At 44.4% G+C, this 24,860-nt stretch overlaps 1 protein-coding gene across 3 annotated transcripts in view; it reads left to right on the top strand.

The window, feature by feature from the left end:
• Positions 1-24,860, top strand: part of LOC135520429 (glutamate receptor ionotropic, kainate 2) — a 237,227-nt gene that overhangs the window by 76,060 nt on the left and 136,307 nt on the right. For all 3 annotated transcript variants that reach the window (XM_064945988.1, XM_064945990.1, XM_064945989.1), the window contains exons 3-5: positions 7,397-7,564; positions 8,587-8,844; positions 22,391-22,572. In XM_064945988.1, coding sequence (XP_064802060.1) covers positions 7,397-7,564; positions 8,587-8,844; positions 22,391-22,572 — 608 coding nt within the window. The remainder of the gene's footprint in view (positions 1-7,396; positions 7,565-8,586; positions 8,845-22,390; positions 22,573-24,860) is intronic.

Here is a 24,860-nt window from a genome sequence, read left to right on the forward strand (position 1 = left end):
ATTCTATGGCACCCTATCCCCTATCTAGTATACTACTTTTTATCAGAGACCTATGTAAATAGGGTGTTGGTATAGGGATTAGTGTGCCATGATTAGGGTGATTGAGGCTAAGTCTATTCTCGGCATTCAGTGAGACTCAGGCAATCAGGTCTAGACTTATTTCGTATCACAATGCTAATGCACTCATTGTTATAGAAACTTTTTGTTTGTGTCAATTTAACATTCTGGTCACCCTAAACTTGCACAATAAGCACTATCTATCGTATCCCTCTACGCAGCCTGTGCCTTTGTCATAATTATATTTGGCTGCAGGCACACTCAGCGGGGTTCTCAGAAAACCGTAAACATCCACTTTTCAGGGCTCCAATATCTTCAACCTAGCTTCCCTTTCCCCTGAAAACCTGGTGTGGGGACCCATCTCAGGGGTTTATTTTACACCCGCTACGTTAGCTTAGGCTGCAGGAGATGACTGGCTTTGACCGAGCCCGTTGATTATACACTGAACAAAATATAAATGAAACATGTAAAGTGGTCCCATAAATTTTCCATATGGACAAAAAAGCGTATTTCTCTCAAATTGTGTGCACAAATTTGTTTACATTCCTGTTAGTAAGCATTTATCCTTTGCCAAGATAATGCATCCACCTGACAGGTGTGGCATATTAAGAAGCTGATTAAACTACATGATCAATACACAGGCGCACAACACAATGCTAGGGACAAAAAAAGGCCACTGTAAAATGTGCAGTTTAGTTACACAACACAATGCCACAGAGGGAACGTGCCATTGGCATGCTGACTGCTGGAATGTCCACCAGAGCTGTTGCCCAACGTCGTTTTAGAGAATTTAGTGGGACGTCCAACCGGCCTCACAGCTGCAGACCACGTGTATGGCATTGTGTGGGTGAGTGGTTTGCTGATGTCAGCGAGTGTCCCATGGTGGCAGTGGGGTTATGGTATGGGCAGGCATAAGCTACGGACAACCAACACAATTCCATTTGATCTATGGCAATTTTAATGCACAGAGATACCGTGATGAGATTCCATTGTTGTGGCATTCATCAGCCACCATCACCTCATGTTTCAGCATGATAATGCATGGTACCATGTTGCAAGGATCTATACACAATTCCTGGAAGCTGAAAATGTCCCAGTTCTTCCATGGCCTGTGTACTCACTAGACATTGAGTTGAGATGCTCTGGATCGGCGTGTACGACAGTGTGTTCCATTTCCCTCCTATATCCAGCAACTTCTAACAGCGGTTGAAGAGGAGGGGGACAACATTCCACAATCAACAGCCTGATCAACTCTATGAAGGAGATGTGCTGCGCTGCATGAGGCAAATGGTCACACCAGATACTGACTGGTTTTCTGATCTACCTTTTTTTCAAGGTGTCTGTGACCAACAGATGCATCTCTGTATTCCCAGTCATGTGAAATCCATAGATTAGGGCCTAATGAATGTATTTCAAGTGATTTATTTCCTTATATAAAATGTAACTCCGTAAAATCTTTGAATTGTTGCGTGTTGCGTTTATATTTCTGTTCAGTAAACTGTATATTGACATTCTTTAGTAGTATCAGTTTGGCCCAAAGATATGATTGACTTAGTCTACAGGAGTTGATGCTGATGCATCTCTTCTAAAGGAAACAAACATGGTGCAGACCATTGCAGCATGGTGGGAGACTAGCAATAGGAGGACAGGCTCATTGTAATGGCTGGAATGGAATTAATGGAACAGAGTCAAAAGTGGTTTTCACATGCTTGATGTGTTTGATACCATTCCATTTAATCCATTCCAGCCATTACAATGAGCGTGTCATCCTATAGCCTCCCCTAAAAGACTCCAGACTCACTGGTGCAGACTGATTCTGAAGTAAGAATTCTGAAATAAATGTCCTCACCTCATTTTCAGCAAACTTAACATATGTAAATATTTGTATGAACATAACAAGATTCAACAATTGAGACATAAACTGAACAGGTTCCACAGACCTCTGACTAACAGAAATAGAATAATGTGTCCCTGAACAAAGGGGAGGTCAAAATCAAAAGTAACCGTCTGTATCTGATGTGGCCACCAGCTGCATCAAGTACTGCAGTGCGTCTCCTCCTCATGGACTGCACCAGATTTGCCAGTTATTGCTGTCAGATGTTACCCCACTCTTCCATCAAGGAACCTGAAAGTTCCTGGACATTTCTGGGGAGAATGGCCCTAGCCCTCACCCCCGATCCAACAGGTCCCAAACATGCTCAATGGGATTGAGATCCGGGCACTGACATTCCTGTCTTGCAGGAAATCACTCACAGAACGAGTAGCATGGCTGGTGGCATTGTCATGCTGGATGGTCATGTCAGGATGAGCCTGCAGGATGGGTACCACATGAGAGAGGAGAATGTCTTCCCTGTAACACACAGCGTTAAGATCGCCTGCAATGACAACAAGCTCAGTCAAATGATGCTGTGACACACCGCCCCAGACCATAACGGACCCTCCACCTCCAAATCGATCCCGCTCATATTGCAGCAAGAGAATGATGAATTATCCTTTGTCCACATGTCTGTCAGTATGCTGCCTTATGATGTGGCCAAACATGCTTACTGAGATAGATTTAAATGAGGCTATACACTCCCTTCTTGGCACAGAAAGATGTGGATGATGTGATGACATTGATCGCGGCACTGGTATCCTTGTTGGATTAATAATTCAGGGATGCTGAAGACCCCATTGATCATTAATTAGGGATGTTAGTAGTGATGGGTTTTGATGGATGTTTGGGCTGAGGAATACCCAGTGGTCTAATCACAGAACACATGTCACCAGCTGAGAGGGAAAGGGCATTCTCCAGTGCCCACACTGATCCATTCTCCAGTGTCTAGACCAGGGGCCGTATGTATCAAGTGTCTCAGAGTAGGAGTGCTGATCTAGGATCAGGTCACCCCAGACATGTATTTTATTTATTGTGATCTAGCCTAAACTGCCTAAACTGATCTTGAATAAGCACTCTTAGATACTTGGTACATACTTGGCTCCAGAGTTATCATAGGTACACTACAGGTCAAGATTTAGAACACCTGCTCAAGGATATTTCTTAATTTTTACACTTTTCTACATTGTAGAATAATAGTTAAGACATAAAAACTATGAAATTACACACATGGAATCATGTAGTAACCAAAAAAGTGTTAAACAAATCAAAATATATTTTATATTTGAGATTCTTCAAATAGCCACCCTTAGCCTTGATGACAGCTTTGCACACTCTTGGCATTCTCTCAACCAGCTTCACCTGGAATGATTTTCCAACAGTCTTGAAGGAGTTCCTACATATGCTGAGATGTTGTTGGCTGCTATTCCTTCACTCTGTGGTACGACTCATCCCAAATCATCTCAATTTGGTTGAGGTCAGGGGATGGTGGAGGCCAGGTCATCTGATGCAGCACTCCACTGTCCTTCTTGGTAAAATAACCCTTACACAGCCTGGAGGTGTGTTGGGTTATTGTCCTGTTGAAAAACAGATGATAGTCCCACCAAGCCAAAACCAGATGGGATTCCGCTGCAGAATGCTGTGGTAGTCATGCTAGTTAAGTGTGCTTTGAATTCTAAAAGAATCACAGACAGTGTCACCAGCAAAACACCCCCACACCCTAACACCTCCTCCTCCATGCTTTCACAGTTGAAACAACACATATGGAGAATATTCGTTCAGTCACACGCGTCTCACAAAGACACGGCGGTTGAGAACAAACATCTCACATTTTGGGACTGGACATGAAGAAGTTCATGAAATGTTTCATATTGACTGACCTTCATGTCTTAAAGTAATGATGGACTGTCACTTCTCTTTGCTTATTTGAGCTGTTCTTGCCATAATATGGACTTGGTCTTTTACCAAATAGGGCTATCTTCTGTATACCACCCCTACCTTGTCACAACACAACTGATTGCCTCAAATGCATTAAGAAGGAAAGAAATTCCACAAATGAACTTTTAAAAAGGCACATCTGTTAATTGAAATGAGTAGGTGTTCTAAAGCTTTTGACCGGTGGTGAAGGTCTACAATAGCATAGTGCCAACAGCAGCAGGATACAGCCTTCATTTGTGGCGACTCAAACCGTGGTACATGTTTTTTTGTGACAAACTATAGCTTGAGGTTTTGTTTTGGGATCTGTTCTGGTACAGAGCTGAAGAGGATCTGTTTGGCGAGGTCAGGCGACACGGCTCTGTAAACTCTCTATGATTGGTCGGAGTAGTCATGTTGTGGTGAGTGCTCTGCTGTGGTCAGTTTGTGTCTGTTAATGTAATTTCCCCAGATTGATGAAGTGTTGATTGATGTGATTCTCTCCTGACTGATTGCTGTTCTGGGATCTGTGCTGAACGTGCGCCGGGGGATATCCCTCTTGGTTCAATACCTAGACACACACACACACACACACACACACACACACACACACACACACACACACACACACACACACCAGCCTCAGATAATCTCCCATATCTCCCATATCCTCTCAACCTCCCACTCTATGCTTGTGTCCCTGTCTCCAACGGTGTCTCAAAGCTCATGACCCTTGATGACCTCTGGCTGGTGTGTTTTGGGGATCAACATTATGGTGATTTTGCGCTTATTTCCTCTTCGTCAGGTATTATGAGAGCTGTCACCTCTGTGGTGGATATCAGATCTCTGCTGTAAGCTCTGTGGATCTATGGGCTTATAGTATCATATCAAAGAACCTTACAAGCCACCAGTCAGCAGGGGGACAAGCTACTCGCTGGGTGGAACTCAATATGTCACTGTTATTATCTGGATGTCAAAATTCAATGAAAGCCCTCTAAAGATACACGACATGATTTTTGTGTGTGAAAATGGGGCAGCTTTTTTAAATATTTCTTTTACATAGGCCTTACTTAATGTTAGCCCCACCTGTTCTCCTAACTACCCCTTCACTGCTAACCACACCCTCTTACATTCATCCCCACAAATCTCATTAAGACTTGCTTCCTCATTGTCATATTCATACTACACATAGACCTGTACCTATGCATACACTCATTATCCCTTGTAATCGTTTTATACTATTAATATTTAACGTCATTGCGTTAACCTTTCACCCACCTATACCATACCTATACCACTTCATTCAATTCATCAGTACTGTATGTATGGTACTCATACATTGACCTTCAGTTCAATCTGCTTTCTACATTGCTCACATTTTTCATGTGAATGCATACTTATCGTAACCTGTAGTACAAAGGAGTTACACATTACACATTCATATTCATCACCTACTCCCTCTGTCACATCTTCGCATTAATCTGTCCAGTCTGATTCATCTTCTTCTTTCACATTCACATGGTCGGTCAGTCGTTTAGTCATTCACTCACTTCTCTTCGCTCCTCTTTCTTTCAATTGAGCCACAGAGACATTCTCTTCTCAGCAAGAAACGGTACTTTTCTCATGTGGACGGACCGATTCCGAAAGCTTAGGCTTCCAATTATAGTACATCCCGATTAACTGATGCTTATTAATTCCCTCCAACTCATTATGACATGCAAAGTATAGAGCTCTCCCACGAGAAGAATACTAATGAGAGAGAGGAGAGAAACTTTTCCTGAATTGTGTCTTGTTGCTGCTTCTGCAAGTGGCCTGGTCCTCTGATGAGTTGCTGCTTCTTCAAGTGGCCTGGTCCTCTGATGAGTTGCTGCTTCTGCAAGTGGCCTGGTCCTCTGTTGAGTTGCTGCTTCTTCAAGTGGCCTGGTCCTCTGATGAGTTGCTGCTTCTGCAAGTGCCCTGGTCCTCTGTTTAGTTGCTGCTTCTTCAAGTGGCCTGGTCCTCTGTTTAGTTGCTGCTTCTTCAAGTGTCCCGGTCCTCTGTTTAGTTGCTGCTTCTGCAATGTCCCGTCCTCTGTTTAGTTGATGCTTCTTCAAGTGGCCTGGTCCTCTGTTTAGTTGCTGCTTCTACAAGTGCCCTGGTCCTCTGTTTAGTTGCTGCTTCTTCAATTGGAACGGTCCTCTGTTTAGTTGCTGCTTCTACAAGTGTCCCGATCCTCTGTTTAGTTGCTGCTTCTTCAAGTGGCCTGGTACTCTGTTTAGTTGCTGCTTCTTCAAGTGGCCTGGTCCTCTGTTTAGTTGCTGCTTCTACAAGTGTCCCTGGTCCTCTATTTAGTTGCTGCTTCTGCAAGTGGCCTGTTCCTCTGTTTAGTTGCTGCTTCTACAAGTGTCCTGGTCCTCGGTTTAGTTGCTGCTTCTGCAAGTGGCCTGTTCCTCTGTTTAGTTGCTGCTTCTACAAGTGTCCCTGGTCCTCTATTTAGTTGCTGCTTCTGCAAGTGGCCTGTTCCTCTGTTTAGTTGCTGCTTCTACAAGTGTCCTGGTCCTCGGTTTAGTTGCTGCTTCTGCAAGTGTCCTGGTCCTCGGTTTAGTTGCTGCTTCTGCAAGTGGCCTGGTCCTCTATTTAGTTGCTGCTTCTGCAAGTGGCCTGTTCCTCTGTTTAGTTGCTGCTTCTACAAGTGTCCTGGTCCTCGGTTTAGTTGCTGCTTCTGCAAGTGGCCTGGTCCTCTGTTTATTTGCTGCTTTTGGAGTTTTACAGTAGGAGGAAATAAACCATAGAATCTACTGACAGCTTCCTCTGACAGACAGACAGACCGACAGACCGACAGACTGTGAGCCAACGGGGCAGGCCAGGGGGCTAACCCAAACAAAACACTTCAATCTCCCACCTCTGTGCTCCAGTGCTCCCCAGGGGCTTGATTGATTGATCCGCTGGCCAATCAGGGCACATTGATCTAAGAGTTCCACCCCCTCTCCTCACAAGCCTCTCCGGCAGCCATTCATCTGTTGGCTGTCAGATGAATTCACTGGAGGGCCGTTGGCTATGCAGCCAGCACTTTTAAACACACTTTCCACTCCAGTCTTTCTGAAGAGAGTGCATCACTCTACAGTACATTACAGGGGTTTCTCTTACAGTAGTACATCCCCCTGGATCAGATTCCTGTTGGAAACTGTCCAAGACTTAACGTGTCTGAAAGCTTTCGCTTCAGTCATGTGTCAGTGTTAAAAGTACCCCCATAGCCTGAGTAAACAAGTATCCCCAGCAGATGTGATGTGCAAAATATCTGACTCATTTTATTGTGAATAGTAAGGTCTCGATGGACTTGATGGAATTATATTTTCAATATCTTTTCTATATCTTGTGAATTGTATTTGATTATCCTTTCTATTTAAATTAGGAAATGGTATAATTAAGAGTAAAAGACAGAACAGGATAATCACACACAAGTGTAAATGTAATGAGTCAAGAATGATCCTCTCAACATTAAATGTGATTTCATCAACCACTTTGTTCAACTACTGTACCAACCAACTGTCTCTTGTCTCTGTTTGTTTTCAGGAGGAATATTCGAGTCCATTGAGTCGGGGCCGTCAGGTGCTGAGGAACTAGCCTTTAAATTTGCTTTAAATACAATCAATAGGAACAGAACCCTACTGCCAAACACAACGCTAACATACGACATCCAACGGATAAACATCTACGACAGCTTCGAAGCCTCCAGAAAAGGTCAAGTATTATGAATACAATTCAGAAAGCTGTATTCACACCCAGATTCATGACTGGTGCTGGTCTCCTGGAACAATATTCATAGATATTCAATATACAAATAAGTTTGCTTGCTATTTGTGTGACTCTCCTATCTTATTTAGCGTTGTTAGTGCGTTCCCACCCACCCAGGGAATGTGGGCTCATGCGTAGTTCATTGGTTGGATTGGGACAATTATAATCAGGCTCAGAAAGAGCATGGTCGCATCCCAAATGGCAACCTATTCCCTTTAGACTTTATAGTGCACTACTTTTGATTAGGGCCCATCGGGCTGCCCCATAGGAATCTGGTCAAAAGTAGTGCCCTATATAGGAATAGTTTGCTATTTGGAATGCATCCGTTGTCTGTGCAGATGAAACGTAAACCAAGACAATTGATTGGTTTCTGCTAAGGACTCAGCAGTAATACTAATTCACAGAGCTGGTTGTCTCACTGGAGACAGGTTTATAAACTGCAGTAATCTATAGTTTTACTGGGTTGCATTAGGCCTGACATCTCAAAGGTTGAATCTAAAACGGCACCCTTTTCCCGATATGGTGCACTACTTTTGTCCAGCGTCCATAGGGCAACCCCATAAGGGTCTGTTCAAAAGTAGAACACTATAGGGAAAAGGGTGCTTTTCATACGCATCCACAGGGTCTTATCGATTACTGGCCAATATATCCTTTTTCTGTGATTGGAGCGTTTTCTCCTTTCATCAAATTAAGTCATTTGAATGCAGAATGTTGTTGTTACAAAGTGTTGCCAATCGTTTCATATATTATGCAGGCCTACTGTGTATAAATCTTGCTCATACATTTTACACGGTCACTGGCTTCCTTCCAAATATGCTTCATGATGGTCATTCAAAACCATATAGGAACGGACAGCTTGCCATAGTGGAGTGGGAAGTCTATGACTTCAGGAACTAACAGTAGCATGTCATATAATACTGAATAAACCACTGAATAAAGGACTAACTGAAAGTTGTCTCCTCCCCCAGCCTGCGACCAACTATCTCTGGGGGTGGCGGCCATCTTCGGGCCCTCCCACAGCTCGTCGGCCAATGCGGTCCAGTCCATCTGTAACGCGCTTGGCGTGCCCCACATCCAGACCAAATGGAAGCACCAGGTGTCTGACAACAGGGACTCCTTCTATGTCAGCCTCTACCCAGACTTCTCCTCTCTCAGCCGAGCCATTCTGGACCTGGTTCACTTCTTCAAGTGGAAGACGGTCACCGTTGTCTATGATGACAGCACAGGTAAGACCCCTGGCCACTTACAGAACCTCACACCTTCATGATCAATGACGACAATACAGCAAGGCTCACATCCTGTCTGTCCACCCACTGTGCCTAGAATGCATAGAAATAGAATGAATAGAATGGGCTTGGAACCACCTCATTGCAGTTCTGTGCCTCATACCTTCACAGTCACAGTGGTCTATGACCACAGAACAGGTTCAGTCACAGTGGTCTATGACCACAGAACAGGTTCAGTCACAGTGGTCTATGACCACAGAATAGTTTCAGTCACAGTTGTCTATGACCACAGAACAGGCTCAGTCACTGATCGATTATTGTACTGTAATTCACACCTTCCATCACCCCTACTTTTTCTCACAGTGATTCCAACAGCTTAGTGAGTTACAGTAGACAGACCATGGTACTGGCCTGGCAGCATAAGGGCTGTGGGTTCGGTACTCGGATGGGCCACATATACTAAATATATGTCCGTCGTTGCCAACAGTTCTGTTCTGCTAAATTACCATATCATAAATTACCATATCAAAAAACCCTTCACCTGTAATATAGACTATGATTATAGTCCTATACAGTAGAGTAGCCCTGTAGCCCTACCCCCCCCCCCCTTTCGTCCCCAGATGGCCAGTGTTCCAGTGTTATAACAGCAGGCAGCAAACGTCTCAGCGGGCAGGGTACATGTGCCATATGCCAGGGGTCAGGAGGGAGCCAGCCTCAGGACAGGATGTCTGTGTGTGTGTGTGTATCCAGGCTCAGGACAGGATGTCTGTGTGTGTGTGTGTATCCAGGCTCAGGACAGGATGTCTGTGTGTGTGTGTGTATCCAGGCTCAGGACAGGATGTCTGTGTGTGTGTGTGTGTATCCAGGCTCAGGACAGGATGTCTGTGTGTGTGTGTGTGTATCCAGGCTCAGGACAGGATGTCTGTGTGTCTGTGTGTGTATCCAGGCTCAGGACAGGATGTCTGTGTGTGTCTGCGTCCGTGTGTGTATCCAGGCTCAGGACAGGATGTCTGTGTGTGTGTGTGTATCCAGGCTCAGGACAGGATGTCTGTGTGTGTGTGTGTGTATCCAGGCTCAGGACAGGATGTCTGTGTGTCTGTGTGTGTATCCAGGCTCAGGACAGGATGTCTGTGTGTGTCTGCGTCCGTGTGTGTATCCAGGCTCAGGACAGGATGTCTGTGTGTGTGTGTGTATCCAGGCTCAGGACAGGATGTCTGTGTGTGTGTGTGTATCCAGGCTCAGGACAGGATGTCTGTGTGTGTGTGTGTGTATCCAGGCTCAGGACAGGATGTCTGTGTGTGTGTGTGTGTATCCAGGCTCAGGACAGGATGTCTGTGTGTGTGTGTGTATCCAGGCTCAGGACAGGATGTCTGTGTGTGTGTGTGTATCCAGGCTCAGGACAGGATGTCTGTGTGTGTGTGTGTGTATCCAGGCTCAGGACAGGATGTCTGTGTGTGTGTGTGTGTATCCAGGCTCAGGACAGGATGTCTGTGTGTCTGTGTGTGTATCCAGGCTCAGGACAGGATGTCTGTGTGTGTCTGCGTCCGTGTGTGTATCCAGGCTCAGGACAGGATGTCTGTGTGTGTATATCCAGGCTCAGGACAGGATGTCTGTGTGTGTATATCCAGGCTCAGGACAGGATGTCTGTGTGTGTGTGTATCCAGGCTCAGGACAACACTGCCAGGTCTTCACTTGCTCTCAGAAACACACTGAGGCTCCATTGGCCAGTATTTTATCACTTAAACCATTTTGCTTTCAATTTAATTCAGTTTAAATCTATTTCCCAAAAAACTACAACCAACCAAGCAAAACAAAATAGAAACCAGAGAAGTGTCCAAAACAACTTTTTGGGCAAATTAAAGTTTACAGGTTTCAATATGTTCATCCTGTACCTAATACTTCATATTGTAGATATTGAGAAAGGCAGTGCATTGAAATGAATATGCAATGTCTAAATCTGACTTCTCTATGGCATCTGCATGATGAATCAACGCTTAGAGACACACAGTCCATCTCAGTATGGAGTTCACAATGCATGCAGACCTATCATCTCATCATGGTAACTTTTCTTCTAGTGATAGGTAGGCCTACATTTTCTCCAGCATAGTCTATGCTACAGTAATATAAAGACTGAATGCGTGTCTAAATTACCCATGTCCACTGGCTTTCGGGGTCACCTTGGTTTTTAATTGTAAAAGTTATTACTTTAATAATTGCAGCTGCAGAGTTTTAAAACAGCCTATCACTCGAATATCATTGCTTTATATCAGTGAACGTGCGAGCACTCTCGCAGTCCTTCTCTCCATCAACTCTATCCAAAATAGATAATCCTGTTATAGATTGATATATTGCCCTATATATAGATGTTCAAGCCTTTCAGATAATATATTCAATGCAGTATTAGCCTTATATTTATTTTATTAATTAATGATGGATTATGCATAATACGCTTCTAATTTATAGCCTCTGTCTCTTGCGCAATACACAAACACTTGTGCTCCACTGGTCTCTCTCCTTAAAAACGCTCCTTAGCTCTTGGAGTCCCATGCAAGACAAGCTAGACTATAATAGCTTGTTAGACACCATTTCTTTTAGCATTTTTTTTATACCAATAGACTATTTAAAGAGGGACGTAAGCTATTTTTTGCTGAGTGTTAAATACGGCAGCCAATCGAACTCATGGGTAGTTTGATAGAAGAGAGAAAACAGGGTGGTAGGCTATAGCATTTATTTATTCAGACCCATAACCATTCAATCTTCTTGAAGAGAAGTGAAAGCCTTCTGCATCCAAGCCTTCTGCATTATTCAAGGGTGTCTTCAGAAGGATGAAGATAAGGACAACGAAACATATTTCATTTAGCTGTTGAAAGCGAGACAGGAATGAATCAACAAGAGAGAGAGTTGGTCGACTAATAACCCTAGGGGAAAAATTATGAAAGGTAAATATGTGTCAGCCCACTAATTATACAAATAGGCCCTATTATATTTCAAAATGTAAATCTAATTCACTAGACTATACTTGTAACTTTGTAGTAGGCTGCATGTGCTGCTCGATAATCGTATGTGCTCTTCTGCTTTATCATGGTTTGAACGATGTGTGTAATTCCAGTCCATATAATACAGTATAATACAATGCTGTACAGTAATACAGTATAATACAATGCAGTAGAGTAATACAGTATAACACAATGCAGTACAGTAATACAGTATAACACAATGCAGTACAGTAATACAGTCCACACTGAAAAAGGTTAGCCTACTGGAGCTAGTTTCATTTATTTACACAATAGAGCGTATAGTTAGCTACATTTATATGGGCTTTTATGTTTTTCTGTCGTGCATAACCTGCAGGAGACTGTATCATATATGTATTGGATAATGGCACCGTATTTTGGGATTTTTTGGTCTTGTATGTATGGCTTATAAAATGTATGCAATATATGTCTCATCAGGCTCAGGTAGCATCAGGCTTGAATTTTCATGCCGATCAAAGCTCTAATCGAATCCAGACATATGTATATGCTTTATGATGCTTTTGAAGGACACTTTTGGTTTTGGCGGGAAATACCGGGTTACCAGGGAGAAAAGTGATTTATTTTTGGAATGGAACATTTGTAAAATAACAGGACATTTTCAACCCTACTGTGTCTGTGCGTGTGTGTGTGTATTTGTGTGTAGGCTTGGCCCCGATTTGTGCTCTCTGTCACCTGGAGCTGCATGGTAAATGGTCCAGGAACACAAGGAAAGCACAAAGGACAATGTCAGAGGACTTGTCAGCTCTTCCCCCTCTGAGGGGCCAAAATGTATCTCTCTGTTACAGTATCAGGAGGACTGACTATTAAATGTGTGAATAACAATATAGTGTCCATGACTCTGAAAGCATATGTATGCATGTACTGTATGTATGACCTCTGTGGTAACTTGTTTATCTGTACAGGGCGAACTCTAAATCACTCTATGCTAGGGGGTTTCATGGTCCACTCAGGAATGATGTCTTATTTACATTGGTGTCATCCCCCACGCAAGCCTTTAAATACTGTGACACCCTGGTGGTCAGGTTACGCTGTAAACTTGGTATCGTTTGATTGGTCAATGTGGTTGGTTTTGAGTTGAAAGAGTTACACCTTCAGATGTTATCAATGGAATGAAATGCCTTTGTTCTCTCTCCTATCCTGTATCCTGTCCATGGAGGAAGGTTGTATGATCAATTCTCATCTCCTAGGCTTCTAGGCCTCTGGCCTAATAGGCTTCTCTTTGTTCATGCTTTGTCTTCTAAGTAAACCTTAGGATCTATATGCCTAGACGTATGTTTTGTTAACATCAGTATTGCCTTGTAGCTTCTTAAGCTTTATTCATTGTACGTGAATCCATTCATTGTACAATGTTAATTAAATATCTGCCTTGGATATAGAGAAATCTCAGACTAATTCTTGTTAGTCAAAGTCAACTTATTGCCTAATGCTTGCTTGTAAAATTGAATTATCTTTATGGAGTCTGATATACATTTGAATAGGCTAATTGTATAGTCTTATTACAAGTTGCATGTGAGGTATATATAATAGTATTATTACCCCACAACATGTGTGCCCTGCAGGTTCCCTACAGCCCTTGTTCAGAAGGGCTCAGTGTGAGATAGGCATCATTGGGGAAGCATTGATTCTGGCTGATCCTTAACACCCTGTTAATGAAGATGTTAGGGGATGTCGCAGGTTGACACGGGGTGAGCCAATAGACAGGGAATAAATGCATGTGCTCATTGAGCCAACGGCTGAAGATATCAGGATGAGAAGGAAGGAGACCTGAATGGGATGTTTGGAATGATTCAGGTAATACAATCCAATCAAATCATACTTCATTTGTCACATGCACCAAATACAACAAGTGTAGACCTGGAAATGCTTACTTACAAGCCCTTAACCAACAATGTAGTTCAAGAAGAGTTAAGAAAATATTTACCCAATAAACTAAAGTAAAATAAAATAAAAAGTAACACAATGAAACAACAATAACAAGTCTATATATAGGGGGTACCGGTACCGAGTCAGTGTGTGGGGGTACAGGTTAGAGGTCATTTGTACATGTAGGTAGGGGTGAAGTGACTATGCATAGATAGTAGGGTGGGGGGGGGTAATCAATGTAATAGTCTGGTGGCCATTTGATTAATTGTTCAGCAGCCTTATGGCTTGGGGGTAGAAGCTGTTAAGGAGCCTTTTGGTCCTTTGGTCCGGAGACTTGGCGCTCCGGTACCGCTTGCCATGCGATAGCAGAGAAGACAGTCTATGACTAGAGTGACTGGAGTCTCTGACAATTTTATGGACTTTCCTCTGACACCACCTATTATATAGGTCCTGGATGGCAGGAAGTTTGGCCCCAGTGATGTACTGGACCGTACTGACTACCCTCTGTAGCGCCTTACAGTCAGATGCCGAGCAGTTGCCATACCAGGCGGTGATGCAACCGGTCAGGATACTCTCAATGGTGCAGTTATAGAACATTTTGAGGATCTGGGGACCCATGCCAAATCTTTTCAGTTTCATGCCATCTTCACGACTGTCTTGGTATGTTTGGACCATGATAGTTCGTTGGTGATGTGGACACCAAGGCACTTGAGACTCTCGACCAGCTCCACTACAGCCCCGTCTGTGTTAATGAGGGCCTGTTTGGCCCGCCTTTTCCTGTAGTCCATGATCAGCTCCTTTGTCTTCCTCACATTGAGGGAGAAGTTGTTGTCCTGGCACCACACTGCCAGTTCTCTGACCTCCCCCATATAGACTGTCTCACCGTTGTCAGTGATCAGGCCTATCACTGTTGTGTCGTGAGCAAACTTAATGATGGTGTTGGAGTCATGTTTGGCCACACAGTCGTGGGTGAAAAGGGAGTACAGGAGGTGCCTAAGTACACACTCCTGAGGTGCCCCTGTGTTGATGATTAGTGTGGTTGACATGTTGCTACCTACCCTTACCACCTGGGGGCGGCCTGTCAGGAAGTCCAGGATCCAGTTGCAGAGAGGATGTGTTCAGTCCCACAGTCCTTATCTTAGTGATGAGCTTCGTGGGCACTATGGTGTTGAACACTGAGCTGTAGTCAATGAACAGCATTCTCACATAGGTGTTATTTTTGTTCAGGTGGAAAAGGGCAGTGTGGAGTGCGATTGATTAATCTTCTATTAAACAGTTGAATGTGTAGGCCTGCTTACTTTGCCTGTTTTTATGTGTGTGAAAACATATTGTCCAACATATTGGATAAGCCCTATATTGCCATATAATTCTATCAGAAGGGACTCCTTTATTCTAAGCCATGTTTCCTTCACACCCCAATTGCCCTACTGCTGTTGCCCCAGAGTGGAACAGGAAACAGTTTTCTCATTGGGCTGTTTCTCCGTGAACCAGAGAGCATACAAGTAAATCAATACCCACAATAGCCCTCTTCTAACAGATAAACTTTGTAATGGTACAAAGGCAATGGCATCTACACTCTGTGTTGTGGTGGTAGTATTCCGAGCCACACATCACAACGTTATGGGAGTCATGTTACACTGGAGTTGTATTGGGTAGTGAGGGAGAGATGGAGATGCTGGGATGCACCATGGTGCAGGGATAGTGTGGTTACTCCTATAAATATTCCCCCCAGTCCCGGCCTCCCTTCCTTCATTGATGGCGGGAGGGAGAGAGTGACAGTTTAATCACCCTGGCTCTATGTTTATGGCCCGGTTTCCTTGACAACATCCTCCGACTGCAACCGACCGACCGTAGAGGTGGTAGACTAGAGGGGTGGTCCCTAAGAGCAAAGAAAGGTTTAATGACCCAACGACCAGCCACTCCATCCAACACCACTGAATAGCCACTCTATAGCCATCATTCTGTTTTCCTCTATATAGCTGTCAGCAAGGATCCCTTCGAGTATTCCTATGGTTGCATTTTATGACAGAACAAAACACAACAAAAAACATAATTGAAATGTACCCCGCATGACTCTTCTGAGGAAAAGGTAATTTACTGTGTGTCAAATGGGTGTAATTCTGTTATGGGAGAGGTTTTGACCTGATCTGCCTGACATTGTTTTTGTAATTGCGTTAGTTGAAAGGTCGGCCTAAAACCCAGTGTAGCAAAATGTTTACAGAGGAGTGGCTGATTGCCTTGTTTTAATCAAAAAGGGGTTGTTTTATTTAATTCTGTTTTTGACAGAATGATTTGGCATTTGAAAAAAAGGCCTATTTCTTTGTGTGTTGTGAGTGTCTCCTTGTGTGTGTGCACATACGACCAAGTGTGCGTCCATCCGTGCGCGCGTGTGTGTGTGTGTGTGTGTGTGTGTCTGTGTGTCTGTGTGTCTGTGTGTGTGAGTGTGAGTGTGAGTGTGAGTGTGTGTGTGTGTGTGTGTGTGTGTGTGTGTCTGTGTGTGTGAGTGTGTGAGTGTGTGTGTGTGTGTGTGTGTGTGTGTGTGTGTGTGTGTGTGTGTGTGTGTGTGTGTGTGTGTGTGTGTGTGTGTGTGTGTGTGTGTGTGTGTGTGTGTGTGTGTGTGTGTGTGTGTGTGTGTGTGTGTGTGTGTGTGTGTGTGTGTCTGTGTGTGTGAGTGTGTGAGTGTGTGTGTGTGTGTGTGTGTGTCTGTGTGTGTGAGTGTGTGAGTGTGTGTGTGTGTGTGTGTGTGTCTGTGTGTGTGAGTGTGTGAGTGTGTGTGTGTGTGTGTGTGTGTGTGTGTGTGTGTGTGTGTGTGTGTGTGTGTGTGTGTGTGTGTGTGTGTGTGTGTGTGTTTGCTTAGGCTGAGAGACATTTAAGTGTACTTGAGACTGAGTCAAGTTGAGTGGAAGTGATTGGCTCTAGAGTCCCAGGACCCCTTCAGTAATCTGTTTCAATTTGATGTGTGTGAGTGAAAACACACACCAGCCGCACCAATCCCATCATACGCTCCACTACCACACTGCAGATTGTTGAGAAAGGCCCGCTAACTGTCGTTCTACTAAGTGCCATGATAATTCAGCTTTGGCTGCATTGGGATAATAGGTACTGCTGTGATGATGTAGCTTGCGAAATGCCATTTTCATAAACGCTGTGATCATTTGGATTTTCCAAGTGATTTTAATCACTTTGGTTGTACTTTTTGCTTCTCTGTTACTGTCTATTGAATTCTGTTGGTCTGGAGAGGTTTTATTTGGTTTTCTCTCAAGTGCTGTATGTTTCATAGTAGGGTCAAAGTACTGTAGTTAAAAGCATATCTTCTGAAAATAGGATGTTTTTACAGTGAACAAGAACAATTTTAAAATAGAAATAGACAAAAATAACTTGTAGCCTACTTTCACATGTATTTGTTTTTGTTCACTTTTAAGATTGTTTTATTGAACCTGTCACATCAGTGTTGTTGGTGACATGCAATGTTAATTAAAGTCCACCAGCTGTTTGGAACTCCGACAAGATGTTATTGTGCCGACTACGCCATGCATAGCAACAGACGACCAGATGTTCCAGGGAACTAACTTTAATGAGTGCACATTGTGTTCTTACAACATGGCCGCCCATCTTCAAACACATAGCAGCTACAGAAGAGAGCATCAGTTAGCAGCACATTTCTGGTGTAGTGTCTGTTGCATCTGTCTAATGATTGGTGTTCCCTGAGGGAAAACTCCTTAAGGCCTTGGTTGTAATGACAGTTGTAATGACAGTTGTAATGACAGTCGTAATGACAGTCATAATGACAGTTGTAATGACAGTTACAATGACAGTTATAATGACAGTTGTAATGACAGTCGTAATGTCAGTTGTAATGACAGTTGTAATGACAGTCGTAATGACAGTCGTAATGACAGTTGTAATGACAGTTACAATGACAGTTACAATGACAGTTGTAATGACAGTTGTAATGACAGTTACAATGACGGTTATAATGACAGTTGTAATGACAGTTGTAATGACAGTTATAAACTCAATACATAGAGTAAAGTGGTCCACACTTTATGAGCAGAGAGGAGACACATGGATGTGTGTATTTCCCACAAAGGGGAATTCTTTCCTTCCATCCTTCCACATTCCTGAACGACTATTTAAACCTTTGACCGGAAACACGGTTTAATCTTTTTTCAATTTGTTCAACACGTTTAATGGAACATAAATAAGGCTGGCGATGCAGAGAGGGTTTCATTAACCTTGACCCGCAGATTGTTGGGGAGATGCGTGACTCACACAGCTATTACTCCACTCACTCCGTCCTCCCGGCCTCCCGCTTCCCATCATGCAACACTCACTGTGCCATAGATAGACCTCCAGGAGAATCACACAATAGGCTAAAGTGGCTTCTGAAAACAGGCGAGGAGAGGATGGAAATGTAGACAATTGAGAAAGGTATTTCAACATTAGAGCAAAGGGAAGGAGACAAGGACAGGAAACGAGACCATTAGACTATTGAGATACACGCTATATGTAGTTCAACATTGGTGCAGACAAAGGAAAGGAGACAAGGTCAGGAAACAAGACTATTGAGATCCACCCTGCTACATCTCTACCTCTGATGGATGATCTGCAGTGGAAACTCATCCTATGAGCGGTTCTTCGAGGACGTTTGGAGCGGAATACTTGAGGAGAGGGTTGCTGCTGCTGCGTCTTCGTCTCACAGGATATTTATCACAGGGCTGTTCTGTTTAACGCTCAGGAGACTCCCAGACGGACCCTAATAAACGCTTTGAGTGGATGAAATATTCATGCAGAGTAAAATATGGATCCTGGGGAAGGCAGTCACAAGGCATTAGACACAGTCAATACAGATCACCACTTCCCTCTCCCTCTCTCCATATCTTTCTCTCTGGATTGCTGTGGTCTCAGGCAGTGTTGGGGTGGTGAAGAGGGGTGAATCTGCCAGGTAGAACAGCACGGGAGACAGCAGAGGAGATAGACGGGGGAGAGGGTGGAGGGACAGAGGAGATAGATGGGGGAGAGGGTGGAGAGACAGAGGAAGTAGACAGGGGGAGAGGAGGGAGAGACAGAGGGGGGGAGGGAGACAGACAGGGGCATAGGGTGGAGAGACAGAGGGGGGAAGAGAGAGGCAGAGGAGATACACAGGGGGAGAGGGTGGAGAGACAGAGGCGGAAGGGAGACAGCAGAGGAGATAGACAGGAGGAGAGGGTGGAGAGACAGAGGGGGGAAGAGAGAGGCCGAGGAGATAGACAGGGGGAGAGGAGGGAGAGACAGAGGGGGGAAGGGAGAAGGGAGAGAGAGATCACGAGGGGGGAGAGGAAGAGAGATTGAGAGAGAAAGGGGGAGAGAGAGATGGAGAGTGAGCGGAGAGAGAGAGGTGGAAAGTGTGTGAGAAAGAGGGAGAGGACGAGAAAGAGGTACTCTGACATGTTGTTTATGATGTGCGAATGCAGCAGTCGGGGGTGTCAGGGTGGTTTTACCAATGTTAACTAACTAACAGTAAAACACTGAGCGCTGCTCCTGCAGTGGAAAGCTCTCGCAAAACTAAACACCCCAGCCAGATCGGACCACATTCAAACATCGCACACATACACACACATACACACACACTCGCATACCTCATGTTCACTTTTGTCTGAATTCCAAATTTCGACAGAATTGTAGATCGGGATCACAACTCTTTAATTGATTTAAGAACAACCGCTTTTCACAAGCGCCTCCATCTGCATAACATTCACTGTGTTCACCATGGGCCTTTGTGGCCGCCAACAAAGCATTTATTTAAACTAACTGCGATGGTCAGGTAATGAACATTTTGAAACAAGCTGATGTGCAATGAAGTCTAACTAAGGGTGTCTGTTCAAATTGAGAAGGCCAGCTGGTCTTCTTCTTAGGCTGCGTCTGAAATAGCACCATATTCCTTTTGTAGTGCACTACTTTTGACCAGGGCATGCACTATCGGTGCACTAGGAATAGGTAGCCTATTTCAGTCATAGCCATAGCCTGTAGCCATACAGTAGCTACACTGCATCCTCTCTCTGGCTCATCGTATATATATTCTGCAGTGTTAGTTAATAGTGACCCACAGTGGGCGAGGTCCTCAGCCCTCCATTGTGTCTACTGTGTCCACTTTGTCACGGGCAATGACACATCATCAGCATGCGAGAGGGCGCCACCGTGGGGCATCATCATCAGTGTGCGACAGAGTGTTGTAGTGATTTAATGAAGGCTTGGGAACTGGCTGTTGCTCAACACTCAACAACAAGCTGTGAGCTGAGCTGGGCTGGTGTCCCATGGTGCTGTGCGCTCAAGTAGAAACAGGAAGTAAACAAATAATGCCACGGGCCAACCAGCTGGGGGCTGCCTGTATGGCTGCAGGCTGCAGAGAATAACAGCTACATGGTTGTGACTGTGACTGCGGCAGGTCTATACAGTACTGGACCAGGGAAAAGATTATTGATTGCACTTACAGATGAATGGAAACACTTGTAAGAATTCTTCAGCCATAGTGGCTCTCTGTCCTATATCTCTATGTAGGAATTTATATGTTAGCGCAAAGATACGCTAGCTGTTCCCATAGACTTTCAGTCACTGAGCCAGCGAGTATCCATTTAAAAGCATGTATCGACAAATATATATATATATATATATTGTAAATCCTGGTTTTTGCCGCGGTGGAAAACATGTAGCAGCGATCTAAATGAATATAGGGGAAGCATTGTAGATGAATCGATAATGAGCGTGAATTCAATGTATCAGTATGATAAAAGTCAGGTGGAGTATTGATAGATGTCTTTTTGGTTTCCTTTTCAAAGGGGAATTCATACTGTTGGGATCCGTTTTCTTCTAGCATCAAGATCTGTGGTACTGGCTCTGGTAAGATACCATGTGGCGCCAGACAAAACAGAGCTTTGAGAGAAACATAGATGGTGGAGGTAGAACAGGAGAGATACAGACAAATATTAAGAAATGAGGAAGCAGAATGAAATGTGCAATAGTGCAAAGAAGGGAGAGAAAGAAAGAGATAGAGGAGGAGGAGGGGGAGGAGGGAGGAGGGGGAGGAGGGAGGAGAGAGGAGGGAGGAGGGAAGAGGGGGAGGAGGGAGGAGAGAGGAGGGAGGAGGGAAGAGATGCAAGACAAGTTGACAGATGGATGGATTTCATTAAAATTGGAATGACATTAGACATCTATTCATGGAGCTTCCTTATCTACTACTAATTAAAACCAAGGCAGTCAAATGAATACAGAGTAAAACTTCAATTACCAGAGATACATATTTGTAGTTTATCTTTGGAAAATGGGGCGCCTGCACTTTTTGCAACAGAAATGGAATGAACATGACATTTTCAGGACGGCAGGTAGCCTAGTGGTTAGAGTGTAGAGGAGGCAGGTAGTCTAGTAGTTAGAGTGTAGAGGAGGCAGGTAGCCTAGTGGTTAGAGTGTAGAGGAGGCAGGTAGTCTAGTGGTTAGAGTGTAGATGAGGCAGGTAGTCTAGTGGTTAGAGTGTAGAGGAGGCAGGTAGCCTAGTGGTTAGAGTGTAGAGGAGGCAGGTAGTCTAGTGGTTAGAGTGTAAAGGAGGCAGGTAGCCTAGTGGTTAGAGTGTAGAGGAGGCAGGTAGTCTAGTAGTTAGAGTGTAGAGGAGGCAGGTAGCCTAGTGGTTAGAGTGTAGAGGAGGCAGGTAGTCTAGTGGTTAGAGTGTAGAGGAGGCAGGTAGCCTAGTGGTTAGAGTGTAGAGGAGGCAGGTAGCCTAGTGGTTAGAGTGTAGAGGAGGCAGGTAGTCTAGTGGTTAGAGTGTAGAGGAGGCAGGTAGTCTAGTGGTTAGAGTGTAGAGGAGGCAGGTAGTCTAGTGGTTAGAGTGTAGAGGAGGCAGGTGGTCTAGTGGTTAGAGTGTAGAGGAGGCAGGTAGTCTAGTGGTTAGAGTGTAGAGGAGGCAGGTGGTCTAGTGGTTAGAGTGTAGAGGAGGCAGGTAGTCTAGTGGTTAGAGTGTAGAGGAGGCAGGTAGTCTAGTGGTTAGAGTGTAGAGGAGGCAGGTAGTCTAGTGGTTAGAGTGTATAGGAGGCAGGTGGTCTAGTGGTTAGAGTGTAGAGGAGGCAGGTAGTCTAGTGGTTAGAGTGTAGAGGAGGCAGGTGGTCTAGTGGTTAGAGTGTAGAGGAGGCAGGTAGTCTAGTGGTTAGAGTGTAGAGGAGGCAGGTAGTCTAGTGGTTAGAGTGTAGAGGAGGCAGGTAGTCTAGTGGTTAGAGTGTAGAGGAGGCAGGTAGTCTAGTGGTTAGAGTGTAGAGGAGGCAGGTAGTCTAGTGGTTAGAGTGTAGAGGAGGCAGGTAGTCTAGTGGTTAGAGCATTGGGCCAGTAACCACTAGGCTGCTGGATTGAATCCCTGAGCTGACAAGGTAAAAGTCTGTTGTTCTGCCCCTGAACAAGGCAGCTAACCTGTTGTTCCCTGGGTGCCGTGGATGTCGGTTAAGGCAGCCCCCTGCACCTCCCTGATTCAGAGGGGTTGGGTTAAAGGCAGAAGACAAATTTCAGTTGAAGGCATTCAGTTGGACAACTAACTAGGTATCCCCCTTTCCCTATTCAAAATGTTATATGTATTGTACATTGATACATTCCCTCTCACACACTTCTTTTTTGCCTCTGTGTTTCCTCTGAAGGTCTTATTCGGTTACAGGAGCTCATAAAGGCTCCATCTCGCTACAACATCCGCTTGAAGATCCGCCAGTTGCCAGCGGATACCAAGGACTCCAAGCCTCTCCTCAAGGAGATGAAGAGAGGGAAGGAGTTCCACGTCATCTTCGACTGTGGACACGAAATGGCTGCCGGCATCCTAAAACAGGTGTGTGTGAGGAGGGGAAGTGATGTGTGTTTGTGTGAGTGAGAGTGAGGAGTCACAATCCCCAGTCAATTCAGACACGTTTTGTTAAACTGGGAGCAAAATATGTTTTTTTGTACATTTCCTTGAAAGAAGGGATGTTCTCTGAGGTCATTTTAATCATGCAGGATCTCAGCTCCACCTGAAACAGAAAGAGAGGATGTTTTATACGGACTCAATTAAAAACATTAATATTCCTCCTCCTGCTTCCAGGATGTTTCAAATATTAAAGATAACATGACTCACCCTGGCACGCACTCTTTCTCCCTCACTCTCTCCCGCTAGGCTTTTCTAATCAGTGTGGTAGCTGGTGATTGGTTATGAAGGTCAAGGACACCTATCATTAGCTAGTGGCATGTGAGCTACTCCCTGGTAATGGGGGGTAATGAAGGACTCTTCCCTGATATCCTCATTACAAGACACCCGCCTGACTCAGTGATGGAAGGATCCCTCTCCTCATTGCACTCTGAGACAACCGTCATGGTACTCTTTAGAGACGCAGATCAATCTTCTACCGTAAAGAAACAACCGGTGGTGGTTTAACTGTCGTTCATGGTGCCATTGTGGGACTGTCTGCATGCTAAATAACCAGCATCACATTCTTCATGCTAACCTCTGTAGGCCTTCCTCTAGAGTTCATATGCAGGCGCTAAAAGATCATTTTGCTTCTGATTCCTAAACGATGCGTTTGTAATTACTGCAGATTTCTCCAATCCCTCTGTGGTGTCCACGGATAGAGTGCAGTGTATAATAGGATTGAAGATATCTGATTGGCTAAGAAACACAGAATTCCATCAGATCCACCCAATGAAGAGGAACATTTGAATGTTGTCATCTGATTGGAAAAGGAAATGCAATAATTTACATTCTGCACCCTTATTGGCTATGAAACCTCATGCATGGCCAGGGGTAATGCTAGCTGCATTATTGGTGAGTAGATTAGAGTATGCTCAACCCACCTGGATACTTACCGTACCCACCTGACACCGGCAGCAATTACTGGCCTGACCCTTTCCCATTTAATCACTCTCCATTTCCCTGCACAATCATCATCTGTGATTCCTAATGGTTTAGCGAAGCTGTCAGAGAACTGCAGCACAACTCACCAGTCGCAGCTGCCTAGGAGACCAAGCCACATTTATAGCGCTTAAATAGGGTGGGCACTCAGCCAGAGGCCCTAACAGACACACACAGAGTAGACTCACAATATAAAGCTGCCATAACAGGGGCTTCTTCTTCAAATGGCCTTGTGAGGTGTTCACCTATAAGACATAATATCCCTACAACAGTTGATATAGCGACATAGAGATGAGGAGTCTGTAATTATTTTAGCAAAACATGGCCGCCACTGATCAGACCGAGGTAATGACCACAGTCATCTGTCTGTCTGCAGTGATATCATCTAAATTAAGACAGAGTGAGGGAGAAAGAGAGACAGAGAGAGAGAGGGAGAGAGAGACAGAGAGAGAAAGACAGATAGAGAGAGGGGGGGGAATAGAGAGATAGAGCTCCAACTATTTCCTCTTTTCTCACTTCTCATAGAGATCAGCGTACAGTACAGTCATGGCCAAAAGTTTTGAGAATGACGCAAATATTAATTTCCACAAAGTTTACTGCTTCAGTGTCTTTAGATATTTTTGTCAGATGTTACTATGGAACACTGTAGTATAATTACAAGCATTTCACAATTGTCTAACGCTCTTATTGACAATTACATGAAGTTGAGGCAAAGATTCAATATTTGCAGTGTTGACTCTTCTTTTTCAAGACCTCTACAATCTGCCCTGGCATGCTGTCAATTAACTTCTGGGTCACATCCTGACTGATGGCAGCCCATTCTTGCATAATTAATGCTTGGAGTTTGTCAGAATTTGTGGGTTTTTGTTTGTCCACCCGCCTCTTGAGGATTGACCACAAGTTCTCAATGGGATTAAGGTCTTGGGAGTTTCCTGGCAATGGACCCAAAATATCAATCTTTTGTTCCTCGAGCCAATTAGTTATCACCTTTTCCTTATGGCAAGGTGCCCCATCATGCTGGAAAATTCATTGTTCGTCACCAAACTGTTCATGATGGTTGGGAGAAGTTGCTCTCGGAGGATGTGTTGGTACCATTCTTTATCCATGGCTGTGTTCTTAGGCAAAATTGTGAGTGAGCCCATCCCTTGACTGAGAAGCAACCCCACACATGAATGGTCTCAGGATGCTTTACTGTTGGCATGACACAGGACTGATGGTAGCTCTCACCTTGTACC

Source organism: Oncorhynchus masou, chromosome 29 (assembly GCF_036934945.1).
Source record: "Oncorhynchus masou masou isolate Uvic2021 chromosome 29, UVic_Omas_1.1, whole genome shotgun sequence".
NCBI lineage: Eukaryota > Metazoa > Chordata > Actinopteri > Salmoniformes > Salmonidae > Oncorhynchus > Oncorhynchus masou.